Source organism: Indicator indicator, chromosome 14 (genome assembly GCF_027791375.1).
Source record: "Indicator indicator isolate 239-I01 chromosome 14, UM_Iind_1.1, whole genome shotgun sequence".
NCBI classification, from domain to species: Eukaryota; Metazoa; Chordata; class Aves; order Piciformes; family Indicatoridae; genus Indicator; species Indicator indicator.
In genome coordinates, this window is record NC_072023.1 from 17693216 (window position 1) to 17708088 (window position 14873).

The 14873-nt window shown below is 49.3% G+C and overlaps 1 protein-coding gene across 4 annotated transcripts; it reads right to left on the reverse strand.

The window, feature by feature from the left end:
- Positions 1-4469: 4469 nt before the first annotated feature.
- PEX5 (peroxisomal biogenesis factor 5) lies at positions 4470-14420 on the reverse strand. 4 transcript variants are annotated; one of them, XM_054386409.1, is made up of 15 exons: positions 14280-14420; positions 13751-13786; positions 13443-13575; positions 12715-12849; positions 10666-10771; positions 9384-9474; positions 8957-9073; positions 8491-8583; positions 8195-8314; positions 7532-7675; positions 6064-6134; positions 5680-5895; positions 5378-5543; positions 5025-5182; positions 4470-4701 (listed from the first exon to the last, which is right to left on the reverse strand). In XM_054386409.1, exons 1-15 carry the CDS (start codon positions 14418-14420, stop codon positions 4500-4502), a joined length of 1929 nt encoding a protein of 642 aa, XP_054242384.1. In that variant the 3' UTR covers positions 4470-4499. The 4 variants fall into 4 exon arrangements, with proteins under 4 accessions (XP_054242384.1, XP_054242385.1, XP_054242383.1 ...); XM_054386410.1 differs by having other exon boundaries at positions 7532-7666; positions 14271-14420; XM_054386408.1 differs by having other exon boundaries at positions 14271-14420.
- Between the last annotated feature and the right edge of the window lie 453 nt (positions 14421-14873).

The following is a 14873-nucleotide window of genomic DNA, read 5'->3' on the forward strand; positions in this document are numbered from 1 at the left end:
TACATGGCTGGCTCGTGTCTAATTCTTCATCCACTGCTCTCCCTAATTCCTCTTCTGCAGGGCTGCTTTCAATCCCCAGGCTTTACTGCTCCTGGTAATTGCCCTGAGAGAGGTGCGGGGCCTTGCATTTGGCCTTGTTGAACTTCATGAGGTTCATGTAGGCCTACTCCTGAAGCCTGTCAAGGTCCATAGGGGTGGTACCTTCCCATCAGTGTATCAACTGCACTACTCAGCTTAGCATCACCTCCAGACTTGCTGTGGGTACACTCAATCCCACTATGGCATTGGTGAAGGTATTAAATAGTATTTGTCCCAGTATGGATCCCTGAGGGACACTGTTCTTCACTGGTTGCCATTGGTCCTGGCAAAGCTTATCATGTAGTCACCCTGTGTGTGGCAGCAAGAGAGTTATTGTGTCAGTAGCACAGCACTGATGCTGTCACGGGGAGAGAGGGTTGTGATGAGTTCTCATCTTTCACCAGAGAACTGCACTTGACCAGTGACCTGTGCAGTTAAGGTGGCTCAACAAGTATGTTAACAGTGACAGATACCAAACCACTTCCTGCTGCTTGGCTCTTTCTCTGGAAGCGTGTCACACGTGGTGTACACAAGGTCCTGCTCTGATCAGTCAGCACTTGGCCCCAGGCAGCAGTGAATTTCTAGCATGTTCCTGTCATCTGCACCTCCTGAAGGGTGGTTACAAGGCTATGAGTCCCTGTTGTGAGTCAGGGGCATTTTCATCAGCAGATGTGCTGCATGCAGTGCTCCTAGCTGCAGCTCACCAGCCTTGCCTCTCTGCACCCATTGGTCACTAACTGTCAGCATCTCCTGCCAGTGGTTCCCAAGTGAACCACATCAGGAGGGAGGAGGAGGGAGAGCATAAAATGCAAACCAGACACCTGCCTTACTGACAGTAGTCATCTCTTAAACACATAGGAGATATCTGTTGTGATTCCTTGTGGGGAAGAGCCTGGCTTGCAGGCTGTGGTTTCACTGATACTAAAAGGGAGTTTGATTCCAGCCTTTCCAAAGCTGCTTGGGTTTGCTGCTCCATTTATGATTATGATTTATGATGTCTGGTACTACACACAAACAACAGCTCATTCCAGCTTGTGCTGCTGATAGGGACACTTCATGCTGCGTTGTCCTTGGACCTGAAGATCATTGCAGTGGAAGCTGATACACAGCAGCCCCAGGCTGATAAATGCTTTATTCCCCATAGATCACTTTGCTCTGGGAGGGTGTCTCACAGCAGCAGCCACACAGCAGGCTTAGCTGAGTGCAGTCTACCTGTAGGGTGCAGACATCATCCACATGCCATGAGTCCAGGGGCTTCAGGGTGTGTCTGTGCTAAGGTCTAGGGCTGGGGGTGTTTAGTTAGATGAGTTCCAAATGTTCCCAGGAATATGTGGATCTGTGAACAGGAATAGGACTTTGGGACCATATGAGAGACTAAAACAAGTTTGCTGTAAGAAGAGGAATTCCTTACAGGAATGACCTGATGCAGCTGCTCTCTTTTCACTGTTACAATTATGTTCCCAGTGATGGCTGTGGATCTCCGATGGAAGACTTCATGCTTTGCACTTTAGGAGATTTCATTTACACAGATGGAGAATCTCATTTCAGCTTTGCCATGGTATTGCTATGATGAAGCCAAAGTCAAATAAGGCACTGTGAAGGAGCAACAGCAAAAGAGGGGAGGAGGAATATTCTGACAAAAAAAAAAACAAGAAAAAATTAAAAGAAGAGGCAGCAGCTGAATTGAATGGGAGGTAACTGCTGTGCTAGGTAAAGAGATGTGTCTGAAGATGCAGATGGGAAAAAAAAATTTAAAAAGAAATTGCTACAGCCCTGCTCCTGCAATAGTTTTTTAGTGTTGAAGACAGATGAAAAGCTTCTGTAGATCCAGCTGGAGAAGTCTAAGAAATGGATTAAATGAGTAGGACAGGAAGCAAGACTGAAGGCTTGCAAGTTTGCAAACAACAAATACTGAGAATTCTGTGTTGGAAGAACAGCTTGAGTTTCCCCAAAGGAATGTTCAAGCTTTGTACATAGAAGCACAGACTTGTTTTGGTTGGGAAAGCCCTTTGAGATCATCCAATCCAGCCATTCTCTAACTCTGCCAAGGCTGGTGCTAAACCATGTCCCTCAGCACCACATCTCTACCTCTTTTAAACATCTCCAGGGATGGGGATTCAACCACCTCCCTGGGGAGCCTATTCCCATTTTTAAGAACCCTTTGAGTCAAGAAGTTTCTTCTAATAGCCAACCTGAACCTCCCTTGTGCAATTTGAGTCTATTTCCTTTTGTCCTATCACTTGTTAAGTGCTCACTTCTGAGAGCTAATTGCTCCTATGGGGTCATCTGAGCATAGGTTGCTGTGGGAGTGGCACCTTCAGACTCAGAAGAGCCCTTTGGGCAATAGCATGATCTACAAAGGCAATACAGAGTGAGGCTGAGTCTCAGCGGTGTTACAGAGGGGTGCAGGTAACAGTGAGCTCATCTGTCCCTCACCTCATCTTTGCAGATCCCCAGTTAGTAGTAGAGCTCTTCATAGCACCAAGGAAAATGGAAAGGTGATAGAGGATAGGACGTGGACACAACTGCTTGGCAAGGGATCTCTGTATCAACACTGCCAAGCTCCCAAAGGAATGAGCTCCCGGTTCTGAGGAGCACTTCTCATGGTGCTGGGATTGCAAACTAAACGGATTCCTCTGTCCCTCACCTCCTTTGTGTGGTGTTTTGTGCAAAAGGGAGCCACTGAACAAAGCAGAATACCAGAGGCTGAGGAAGTATTTATGGCTTGGGGAAAGACTGTTGTGTTATATTCTGGTTTGTTTTGATTCTGGGAAATGTTTCCCACACTGTCCCCGACATCTCCTGCAGAAATAGCATTTCAACCTAGGAAAGAAAGCAGGACAAACCCAAAAACTCAGAGAGGGAAAGCGTAAGCCCCTCTTCCTCTGATGCACTCAGGAGACAAAAAGCAAAAGGATGAGAAAGACTAAAGATGAATATGTCATGAAAAGGTGCAGAAAACACTGGAACAGATGAAGACTTGTTCTAGTAACTGTTGTTCCAAATCTGAAGTTTTTTTTTACTTGTTCAGAAAACTGGCTTTTTTTTTTTTTTCTTAACTGAGGTTTAATAGTGAGCAGATTTTTTTGTTCTGTAGAATCACAGAATTGTTTTGGTTGGGCAAGCCCTTTCAGAGCATCCAGTCCAGCCATTCTCTCTGATGCCAAACCATGTCCCTCAGCACCACCTCTCTATCTCTTTCAAACACCTCCAGGCATAGGGATTCAACTACCTCCCGGAGAGCCTGTTCCAGGCTTTGAGAACCCTTTCAGGCAAGAAGTTCCTTCAAGTGTCCAACCTGAACCTCACCTGGTACAACTTGAGGCCATTTCCTCTTAACACTAACCTCACTCCCACCTCCTTTCAAGAGCATTATAGAGAGCGAGGTCTCCCCTCAGCCTTCTTCTCTACAGGCTAAACAACCCTAGTTGAGGCTACAGCAAAATGAGGTCCTTTAAGCTTCACATGTATCTATCAATAGAACACAACCCACACCCAAAGGGGAGAGAGAAGCTGAGATTCTGACCTATCTTTTCAAAAGCAGGTGCCTTACATCTTGTACCACCCCCTGCACACCCCTCCAACACAGGCACAGCAAGACAGGATTGTGGCAGTTTTAATTCTCCCCCCCTCTTACTATATAAAATACTTTACAATTAAAAATCCCTTTTCCCCACCAGAATCATATACAGATATTTATAATTAACAAGATTCAGTTACAGACAAGATCAGGAACTTCTGCACAAAGGAAAACCGTGACAGATGATCAAGTGAAAATTAAGACCTGACCCCTTCCCCACCATATTTTGGGCTGAGAAGTTGCAGTTTTGATTTTTATTCCTATCACACTCAAGTCTGAACTTTGGGATCTCCTCTTACCCTGACAGGGCAAGGGCCTCCACCCAAGTACAACACTCTGCTCTTAAAAAGGTCATGAACAGACACTGAGAAACAGACATCTGGCTGTACCATGAGTTAGCAGTGCCCCGAACAGGGGACTGCTGACCCTGCTTTTGCCCAGCAACCCACCTCCACACAACTGCAAGCACACATATGGGGGAGGCATGCTCAAACCCCACAATTTATCACACTTCCACCACCTGGCAACCCACACTGGAGACATCCAACAGGCAAGCTCTGCAGAACAGCTGTGACAAGGTCTCACAGCCAAGCTGGCCATGACTGCAGATGCAGCCTGGCAGGAGGGCTGGTGCTGCTTTCTTCCCTACTTGGATCATCCGTCTAGCAGCAGAGTGTCAATCACAGAGGTGGTAAAGGAACCATTCAGCAGTGCTCAGGCCACAGCAGACAGGTGGAGGAAGCTGCACACTTTGGTGGAAGGTCCTTGAGAAACAGTTGGCAGTGAGCTGTCCTACCAGAGCAAAGATGTGTGAGCCCTAGTGAAGGTTTCCTAAGGAAGGTCACTGTTGGAGCCCAAATGCCTTAAGCAGCGTGGGAAGGTCGTGGGAGTCAGCTGCCCCATAGAGGTCACTCTGTCCCAGCATGGAGAGGGCCATGCGCAGGGTGCTCCAGATGTTGTCAGACATGGCACCATGCTGCCCCCGTGGGCCTCGACTCTTCTGCTGCATGTGCAAAGCCTCCAAGAAGTGCTCCACAGCCTCACTGTCAATGTGAGAACATACACACGCTTACTGGAGAAGATGGGACATCTCAGAGCCCCTGCCCCATTTCCTTCTGAAGTGCCTCCCCTCCAACACAGATTTCTCTTCATCAAATCCTGCCCTGCTCTGTCAGAGATTCCCCCTTCTCTCTCAGTAGAGACTGAAGCCCCGATGGCCTCTGCTCCAACTGCCCCTCAGCACTGAGTCCACTCACTATGCCAAGGGCAGGCTGCAGCCAGCGTGGTGCTGCCCAAGTAACCTACCAGGTGCTCCCTCCCCAGCCAAACCCATGGGTGACAGCTGGTCTGCCCATGCTGTGCTCACCGGTGGGCACCCAGGTTGATGCAACTGATGCCCAGGTTGTAGCGGGAGCGGATGTACCCTGGCTGCAGCTCCAGGGCCCGGCGGTACGCAGCCACAGCCTCCTCACTCCGGTTCCCGTTGGCCAGGGTGGCACCAAGCTTATTCCACAGGAGGTGGTCCTGGAAGAGAGGGCAGAGAGAAAGGGCTGAGATAAACTGCCTATTTTTAAGCTGCAAGTCAGTTCTCCCTTCCCCAAGCGTCCGTCCCGTTCCTCCACTCCAGAAGTGCGCCTCTCTACGAGCAGCACTTTCATCCAAGCCTTCACCCACTAAGCCTCCAGGTACCTCCAGCACCCATACTCTGCCCTTTCTTACATTGGGGCGCACGCTGAGGGCAGCGTTGAAACAATCCACAGCCTTCTCGTACTCGCCACTGAGGTTGAAGAGGACACCCAGGCCACACTGAACATCAGGGTCCACAGTTGAGGGTTTGCTGCACACAGCTGCCAAGAACAGCTCTTTAACCTCTGCAAACAGCGAGCTGAAAAAGCACAGCACAAGGGTATTGGTAGACTGTGAAGAGAGCTGGCCTTGGGTTGCTCCACTGCTCCTGATTGAACCAGTCCCAACCCTCCAAGTCTTTCAGCTTTAGGCTCAAATGTGTAACCTTAACTCACTCTGACAGCAGTGAACCTAGGACATGCTTAGGAGGCCCCAGGTTTGTCCCCAAGACACTCTCCTGTGGTTCCTTCTCCAGCAGGTGGGCATAGTCTGGTTTATGGCGCAGCCAGTCCCGCAGGGTCTCACATGCCTGCTTCTGCAGGGACTCATTGGTGAAGCTGACTGCTAAAGCCATAAGTGCAGTCAGGTTGCCAGGCTGCAGCTCCAAGCACCTGCAAATCAAAGAAAGAAAAGCAAATCCAGGATTAATTCAGTCTGGGAGACCTCCAGAGAGGAGGTAACACGACCAAGCCAGAGCACACCCTGCCAGCCACGTGGCCCTTATGGCACTGCACTCTAGACAAGGAGCAATGGCTAAGGAGAGGTTTTGCAATGCTCACCGTCTGAGGGCACTGATTGCCAAAAGCTCCTGCTCGTTCTCTGCTTGGGTGGTTCCCAGATACTGCCAGGCCTGGAGGAGATGAAGATGCAAGAAATCAGAGGAAAAGATCAGCCAGTTGAAAACAGAGGTTAAACCCACAGCATGACCCCACAGATTCCCAGAGCAGAGTGTCACACATGCAGGCACACATGGCAGCCACAGAGACACCTCTCCCAAAGACATCTGCATGGCACATCAGTGCTCCAGGCCAGTACAGCTGGCACTGCTACAGTGAAAAGCAGCAGTCAATTATCCATCTGGAGATCTGTCACAAAGCAGCTCTTGGCAGTCTCACACTTCTAAGCTACAGAATCTCCACTTCTGTGGTCAAACTGCAGAGGGAGAAGGGAAAAGCAGATCTCTCACTTCATAAGAACAAAATGGCCCAGCAGCACTGCTGAGAACAAGACCACCTTCAAGGCAGGCAGCTGTACACACTTGTGCAGTGGTCCATAAGCAAGTGATAATCTTGGGGAGCTGACCACCAGACCTGAAAGCAGCAGCACTGCTGTTTGACTGCATCTTCAATCACTGTGACACCAGTGCATGAAAGCCACTTCTATCTCCACATGGAGAGCAGCTCTGGGGAAAAGGACCTGGGGGTCCTGCTGGACTGAAGGATGCCCATGAGCCAGCAATGTTTTCCATACAGCTAGCCAGAACTGGCCCAATATTTCTTCCTGTTTCAACTCTCTACTACGCTCAGCCTGCAGTCCACACTGCCTCTGAGAGCCATAGAATCACAGAATGTCAGGGGTTGGAAGAGACCTCAAAAGATCATCCAAATCTGCCAGAGCAGGATCACCTAGGGCAGGTCCCACAGGAACACATCCAGGTGTGTTTTGGAATGTCTCCAGAGAAGACTCCACAACCTCTCTGGGCAGCCTGCTCGAGGACCCTGTCACCCTCACAGTGAAAAGGTTCCTAGAATGTCCATAAGGAACATCTTTTGACTACTTCAAAGCAGATCCCCAAAACATCTGCTTACTTTTCACCTCCTCTCAGTGCCCTAGAAAGTTGGATGTTTGTATTCTCCAAAGCCAAGAACCAAGAGGTTCCAAGAGATCACTTCCACCTAAGCCTCAGGCTTAAATTAAGCCTTTCCAATCATATGTAATTAGGGCTTTCATCAGCCACACTTAAAATTCAGCATGCCTGGGTCCTTGAGGCAGGCACACCAAAAAAGGACCATGTAAGTTTACTTGCATTCTAAGCACTGTCTCATGCGTTCCAAAGACTTCACAGAGCTCTAGGCTCAAGACTTTGTGCTTTTTGTAACTGACCTTAGTCATAAAGGTCCTCCTCACCCACAACCCTCCCAGGGAGTGTCAGACATCAGCTACATACCCCAGGGCTACAGCAAAATGAGATCTTTTCATACACTCTGCACAGCTCCTGCCTCTGAAGGAAGTCCCCTCTGCTCTCACCTCCATATGATCTGGCTTCTGTTGCACTGCAGCCTCAAAGAGCAGGACAGCATTGGGGAGGTCACCTTCCCGCAGGCGCTTCCGCCCCTCCTCAAATGCATCTGGGTGATCTCTCATGGGATTATCTTCCTCAAACTGGTAACCCTGGCAGGGAAGACAGACAGGGACCAATGCTAGGGGACAGGCTTAGGAAGAACAGCACAGCCTAGTCTTGCTACAGCAGAAACACTCCAGCTGCAGGGCAGCAAGCACCTCTGCCGCTCTCCCAGTTTGCAGCAGGCCAACGAATAGCAATGGCTCTGCTTCCTGCCCACTCTGTGCTGCAGAATTCCCCCCAAGCACACTTGCAACAGGTTGCACCAGAGAGTCAACATCTGCTGTAGGTTCTAGCAGCTTGTAGGGGGCAACACCACTTGTGCTCATTGCAGAGAAACTTCGCATTAACTGGTGTTTGGTGTTGGACAAGAACTAGACAGCATTTGCAGACAAGTACAGGTAAAAAGACTAATTTGCTTAACTCCCACTTGATCTGGGATGAGGGTGCAAGTGACAGCAAGAGATTCAGAATCCTAGGGATCTGTGGAACTCATCTGGGAGGAAGACATACTCCTGCCAGTCTCCTCCAAAGCACAGTGCCAGGGCTGAGACCCTGTTATATATTACCTTGTCATATGATGAAGAGCTGAGGTCTTCATAATCAGAGAGCCAAGGGTGAGCCTCTGCATCTCTCTTGGCCATCTCCTCCCATTCTGCCTGGAGTTTGTCCCAGAAGTCCACATCTGACTGAATGGAGAACGGAATGTGACTAAGGTGCCTTAAACCACAAACTGAGCTCTTATAGACACTCCAGAGAATGCCTTCTGAAACACTTCTAGCCCTCCTCAAAGCATGCAAAGGAGAGGGAACCCTAGCAGAGGCTCTCAGTCAGCACCCTAGCCCTCCTCCTCTGCCAGCTTTACCTCCACAGCAGTCTTTGCCTGCTCAAATTCCATATCAAGGGTTGACATGTTCCCAGATGGCGCAAACTGATCCACCCAGGCATCGGATGCCCCCTGGGAGTTTGAAAATAGAAATACACCTTTCTTTTCAGAATTTGGCAGCCTGAGGCCACATCCCACAACAGCAGCTGGGGTCTGTGTCTAACCCTCCTCCCCATCAACAAGAACTGACAGCACACAGTGGAACAGAGTTCATTTGGGCATGTCCTTCCTCCTGGGTGCTACAGGAGAACACTCACACTGCCAAAGCACATCCCCAGCCCCTGGCTAGACTCTGCTAAGGAGAGCCCAACAGCCTCTCCCTCACCTCCCCCAGGCTAGGCCATGCCTCAGAGCTGGACTTGCCATTCTCCCTTGCTCCCAGAGTGTCCACTGTCACAAAAAGCTTTCCTCCTGGGCTCTGGCACATAAGGGCTGGGGCTCCTACCTGCTGCTGTATAAACTCAGTTGCCCATTGCTCTGCCTGATCCTGGTCTCTGTGGGTCACCTGATTAGCTTCGATCAATACCCTCCCATCTCCGATCTGGCGCACAAACTTTAGGAACTGTGGCAGAGAAATGAGATAAGGGTGGAGCTGGGCAGCTGCTTTGCCAGCAAGCCCCCTGCCCATACCCCCTCCTGCTCTAAGAGGACTTGTCCCTGCAAAGCCAGCAAAAAAAGCCCAAAGAAATGGGGAGGACAGGGCTTCAGAGATGTGTGGTAGAGGTGGCCAGTATCTAGAGTGGATTGCAGGTTTGCTTTCACTGATTCATAGAAACTCATGGAAATGCAGCACAGCAGGAGGCTTTATGCCACCTTCTCATTCCCCACATCCCTTTTTCACATCTGTCAGCCCCAGTCAGGGAACTTCTCACCTCAGAATTCTTGAGTTTTGGGTCATCCACTTTAGAGACAAAATCACTAACAGTTTTCTTCAGATCATCCTCAGGCTGATATTCCTCATACCTGTGTTCAGAGGCAGGGAAAGAGTCAGATACCAGGCAGCAGTGAACTCTTCCACTAACAACCCCCTCCACAATGGGCCAAACAACAGTACTGAGGGATACAACACCTCCTCAGAGACTCTGGGGCTCTCTGAAGTGATTCAATACCTTTATCCACCTGCTAAAATTAAAAATTACTCCTAGATGTGCAAGTGACTAATTAGAGTGCCAGCCCAGTTCTGCAGAAGGGTCTGGATTCCTTGGCAAGCTCCCATGCTACCAGACATTGCAAATTTGAGCACTACCAAACCAAGGTCACCTATCTAGGAACAAAGAAAGTAGGTCATGCTCATGGAAGAGAATAGGGTATTGGAAAGGCATCAGCTCTGCAAAGAGTTGAAGGCTGATAGCAAGCACACAACTTAATGTGTTGTCTAGCTTACAGCAGGACAGGACGAGCTCCACGTGTTACTACTGCAACCAGTCTTGGTGAAGCCTTTGGAACTGGCAGCAGTAATTCAGCAATGTCCACATTTGCAGAAGGGCATCAGAAAAGGCAAGAGCTAGGAGGAAGAAGAATCCAAATATGCAAAGTTTCTTTTAGGGAAAGACCCAAGAAGCCCAGATTGCTTGCTTGCGTTTTGCTACTTTACTTGAAAAACTTGACTGCAGCCAGCAGGTAGCTATACAGAGAAGGTCCATAGCAGACAATTCTTACTTAGCACACAAAAACACATGAAAGTAATGTCTGGAAGGCTGAATCTAGAAACATTCAGAGGAAAGGCTGAATGTGGCTTTTCAGATAGGAGTAATGAAGTGGTGGAAGTTTACAAGTAGGAGTTGAACGCTTGGGGTCTCTAAATCTGAAAAAGTGTCTGATGTGGAGGGAGAAAAAAAAAAAAAACACCAAAAACAAACTTGATGAAGAGTTCCTGAATTGACTGCTGAAATCACTGTAGGGAACTTTGCATGACCTTAGATTAGCCTACATGACCAGAGTGTCTTTCTGGAACTGGGAAACAGCAAAGATAGGATCTCTTAAAAAACTCCAGCCCCCCCGGGCATTGTTTCCTCCTTGCTCTGAAACCAAAGGCCTGAGAACATCAACCTGTGTTAAATGACTCACAAAGACTCCAGCCACAGTGTCACCTTCCCAAGCTTCCCTCACTCAAGAGAGCAGCAGATATACCCAGTGCTGAGAAAACCAACTCACCATTTATCTGCCAAAGACTGGTCTTCTGATTCCCCCAGCCACAGTTTCTCCTCTGACTGCTCTAGGTATTCTTCTGCCCACTTGGCAGGAGACACAGAAAGCGGATCTGCAGGCAATGGAAAGAAGAGTAAGGCAAGCTGCCTACCACTCACATTGACTGCAGATTGCTCTCTCCACGTTACACACCATTAACTAACATCCAGAGAAGACCCCTTCAAAGAAAGATTGCTTGTGCTTGTTGCTTCTTTCTTTATTCTGATCCAAAAGGTTCTGTGGGAAAACAACAGCTCACTGAGGGGACTGAGTGCTCCCTGTGTAAGCTTGCAGATGACACTAAGCTGCCAGGGAGTGCTGATCTGCTCAAAGGTAAGCAGGCTCTGCAGAGGAACCTGGACAGACCTCAACGGGAGGAGGCCAGCTGGATGAGGTTTAACAAGGCCAATTGCTGGGACCTGCACTTGGGTCACAACAACCCCACGAACTCTCCAGACTTGGGGAAGAGCAGCTGGAAAGCTGCCCAGCAGAGAAACACCTGGAAATGCTGATTGACAGCCAGCTGAAGATGAGTCAGAGTGGGCCCATAGCCAAGAAGGCCACCAGCATCCTGGCCTGCATCAGCAATGGTATGACCCAGCAGGATGAGGGGAAGTGATCATGGCCCTGTATTCACATTGGTGAAGCCACACTTGGAACAGGTGCCTGGGGAAGCAGAGCCATCCTCCCTGGAGGTTTAAAAAAAAAAAAACAACAAACCGTGTAGCCATGTCACTCTGGGACATGGTTTAGTGGGCATGGCAGTCAGTCTTAATGATCTTAGAATCATTAAGGTTGGAAAAGACATCTAAGTTTCTAGGAGTGCAGACATGCTCAAGTGAGCAGCTGAGGTGCCAAAAATCAGCTATTGTACTGATGGCAGTTTTGTGTGCCTGTCAAGTAAAAGATCTGTTTAGAAAACTTGTGATAGACTCAGGAGCACCTTATCAAATAAACATGCCAGGCCTGCAAAATCCCCACTGTCAGGTGAAAGCAGCAGGGTATTTCTCTAGCACAGTGGCCATGTTCCCACTTGCATGCCTCTGCCCAGATGCTGCTTCAGAAATCCCCTGGTTCACAAGATAAAAACAAACTTATCCTTTGCATTTCAGCCACAGGGTTATGGTTACTCTTGCACCCTCCTTGTGTGACCTCACAGGTTCAGACTTTGCATTATACAGATGTCACAGTGGTGTTAATCATCTTATGACTTCCTACTTTAATTTCACAACTTCTTCATGTCTTCCACATGGGATAGTATGTAAGTCAAGAAAAGTAGCAATGTGTAACAAGGCTCTGTCAAAAGCAGAGCCTACAAAGCACTAGGTTTTCATCACAACTTTCTCAAAGACCTTTTTAAATGCTGATTTGTATTTCCAAAAGTATAAAGAGTGAAGGCCAAAGAATGGGACCACCTGACTCTACAGTGGCCACTTCTGGAGAGGAGAATAACATCTATTTACATCTTAAGACTTCCAGATGAAGTCATTCCAGCCCCAGCTCTATACACAAGAATGGCTTCTTAAATAAACTGGTAACTTGGAACACAAAGTTTAACCTTTGAGCCAGAAACATCCACTTCCAAGGTGCAACACTCCTACTTCCATGAAGCCAACTAAGTATTTGGCCAATGCAACTACACAATATTGACCTTTGTAACAAGGACAGATTTAGCCTTTAGAGAGAGCAGAGTCAGACTACTTCCAGAATCTGTATCAGTTTAATCATATCCCATTTATAAAAGCATGTGTAATAGTCTGCTTCTCCTAAGTTCTCCAAATAACCTAAGCTAAAAACAGAAGATATTTACACCTGAGCAAAGAGCTTCAGCACCACAATTTTCCCTAGAGTAGTGTTTCTTTTTTTTCCCCCTTTTCCCCTTGTTAAAGCTGCTACAGTCAACATGAACTGCTAGGCCCAAAACATTCCTCCAGCATCCCACTCAGCAAACCTCCACTACATGCAAGCATGTGACTGGGCAACATCCTAACAGTCATTCCAGAAGGGACCCTTCACCTGTCACTTCAGCAATGAACTCCTGTGACCAGTCAGCCTCATTGTAATCTGAAGAGACATCACCAGCATCAGCTGCTGTAGCCAAGAATTCCTGGGTCCAGTTTTCAGACAGTGCCAGGTCTGCCACACCTGGAGCTAAAAGGAGAAAAAAAAACAAAACAAAACAAACAAAAAACATCACCACAGAAATAACGACTGGTTAACTCAAAGGCATGATTTCAGTGGTCCAGACTAACCCTCATCATCTCTGATCTTCCCCTTCATTAGGGTAAAATCACAGAAAGATTCCACTTGGAAGAGATCTCTGGAAGTTGCTAGTGTTCTCTCAGCAGGTTAATACTAAAGCTAGAGGTCAGGTTGCTCAGGGCATTCTTTAAGTAACTCCTGAACTTGTCCAATGCTGGTGACTTTCCACCAGTTCTCTAGTGCTACATCTAGTCAGTTCCCCTGTTCAGAAGATCCTGGCTGTGACTGCTGCAAAGAGCAACCAGACACTCTGTGCCTTCCTGCCACTTTGTCCCCTCTCCCCTAGGCTGAGCAAGCCCAGCTCCCTCAGCCTCTGACTCCACATATTCCACTTGACTTGTTCCAGTATACCCACATACTAGGAAGCCCAAATCTGGAAACAATACTGAAGATACAATAAGTGATAAATAGATGAGAACCACTCTGCTAGGAGCTTAACCATAATGCCAAGATCTTTTCCAGCTCTACACCTATCCCCTTACCTCGCTGGGGGGCCTGTCGGAAGCTTGATTGTTCAATCTCTTGCATCTCAGCCAGCAGGTCATCCATCTTAAAGGTCTGAGGTGCACGGGACAGTAAAGGGGCATTCTGCTCTTGCAGGAACTCTCCAACCAGCTGCCAAAGACAGATACAAATTACAAACATAGGATATAAGTGAACAGGCAGAGCCACACAGAATAACAGAAAGAAATGGGCTTGTCAGAAGGAAGGATTAATATTGAGTAAGGAGAAAAACAGCTAATTGTGTTGATAAGAAAAGCAGTAAAGAGATGCATCAGTTTGCTCTTACCTCATCTTCAGTGGCCACATCCAGTGGTTTGGAAACCTACAGGAATTAACGCACAATTATCCCAACAGCATTGATCCCATACCCCTCCCCAACACACACCCGAGGACACAATTAGTTTACACCTTCCTTGCACTTAGGCTGATTAGTGTTTTCTTGTATTAGCTGCCTGCGCCTGCCATAGAAGTTAAAGAAGCAGGAACATGTTGAGTGCTATTGTCCAACGCCCCCACACCACTTCCAGAGTTAGGGCCTGTGAGAGGAAGGCAGCCACCAACATCCTCTGGGTGCCCAGAAGCCCCGCTTCCACAAACAGGTCCTCATCCCACAGCCCTGCAGGCCAACCTGGGTGATCCCATGGCTTCTTTCTCCAGGAGAAAAAGAGTAACACTGCACCTATCTGCAGCAACAGGTGCCCCATGCTGCTCACCCACATAACCCTTCAACCAGCACACCCCACACAAGCGCTGACCCAGTCGCAGGCAGGGCCCACATCCAAACCCCAGCGACCCTCAACACTCACAGCTGCAGCTCCGGGAGCTCCAGGGGTCCACGCCAGCGGGCCCTGAAGTCCTTCCTGTCGCAAGGCTTTGTCCTGGGTGAAGTGGCCAGCCAGCTTCATCAGGGGGTTGGAGCCCCCGCACTCCGGTTCCACCAACTCCCTCATGGCCATGGCGCCAGGCAGGGAGGGAGGCTCAGCGCCAAACCCCAGCAGGCCTGCACCTGGCCCTGGGGCTGCAGAGACACCAACTGAACACCAGGCGAAGCAATCGTCTGCCGGGGGCGCCGGGCCCCAGCCTAGCTGCCACCCACCAGGCCCTCCTGCCCTATGGGCCCGGGAGCCTGCGGGCAAAGGCCGGCCACTGGCCGCCGCCTACCCGGACAGGGCGGCCCCAAGCTCGGCTCAGAGCCGGGACAGGCCGGCACCGGGCTCAGAGACATGCCGTATCCGCGCCAGCTCCCTCCGCCCTGCCCCAGCCCCCGCCCGGCCCGGCAAGGACATCAAAGGCCACAGCCCCCCAACGGAACCCCGCGCCCCCGCCAGCCACCCGTATGGCTGGTCCCCGATCCCAGCCCACACGGACGGAGGAGCCGGCGCAGCTTCCCCAACCTGACACTGTACCTG

Excerpts from the sequence above, each read along its gene's own strand:
- PEX5 (XM_054386408.1), bottom strand. The coding sequence starts at position 14,420 with ATGGCCATGAGGGAGTTGGTGGAACCGGAGTGCGGGGGCTCCAACCCC. Across the intron at positions 12,850-13,442 it reads CCGACAGGCCCCCCAGCGAG|CTCCAGGTGTGGCAGACCTG; the intron begins GTAAGGGGATAG and ends TTCTCCTTTTAG. Across the intron at positions 9,475-10,665 it reads CAGTCTTTGGCAGATAAATG|GTATGAGGAATATCAGCCTG; the intron begins GTGAGTTGGTTT and ends CTCTGAACACAG.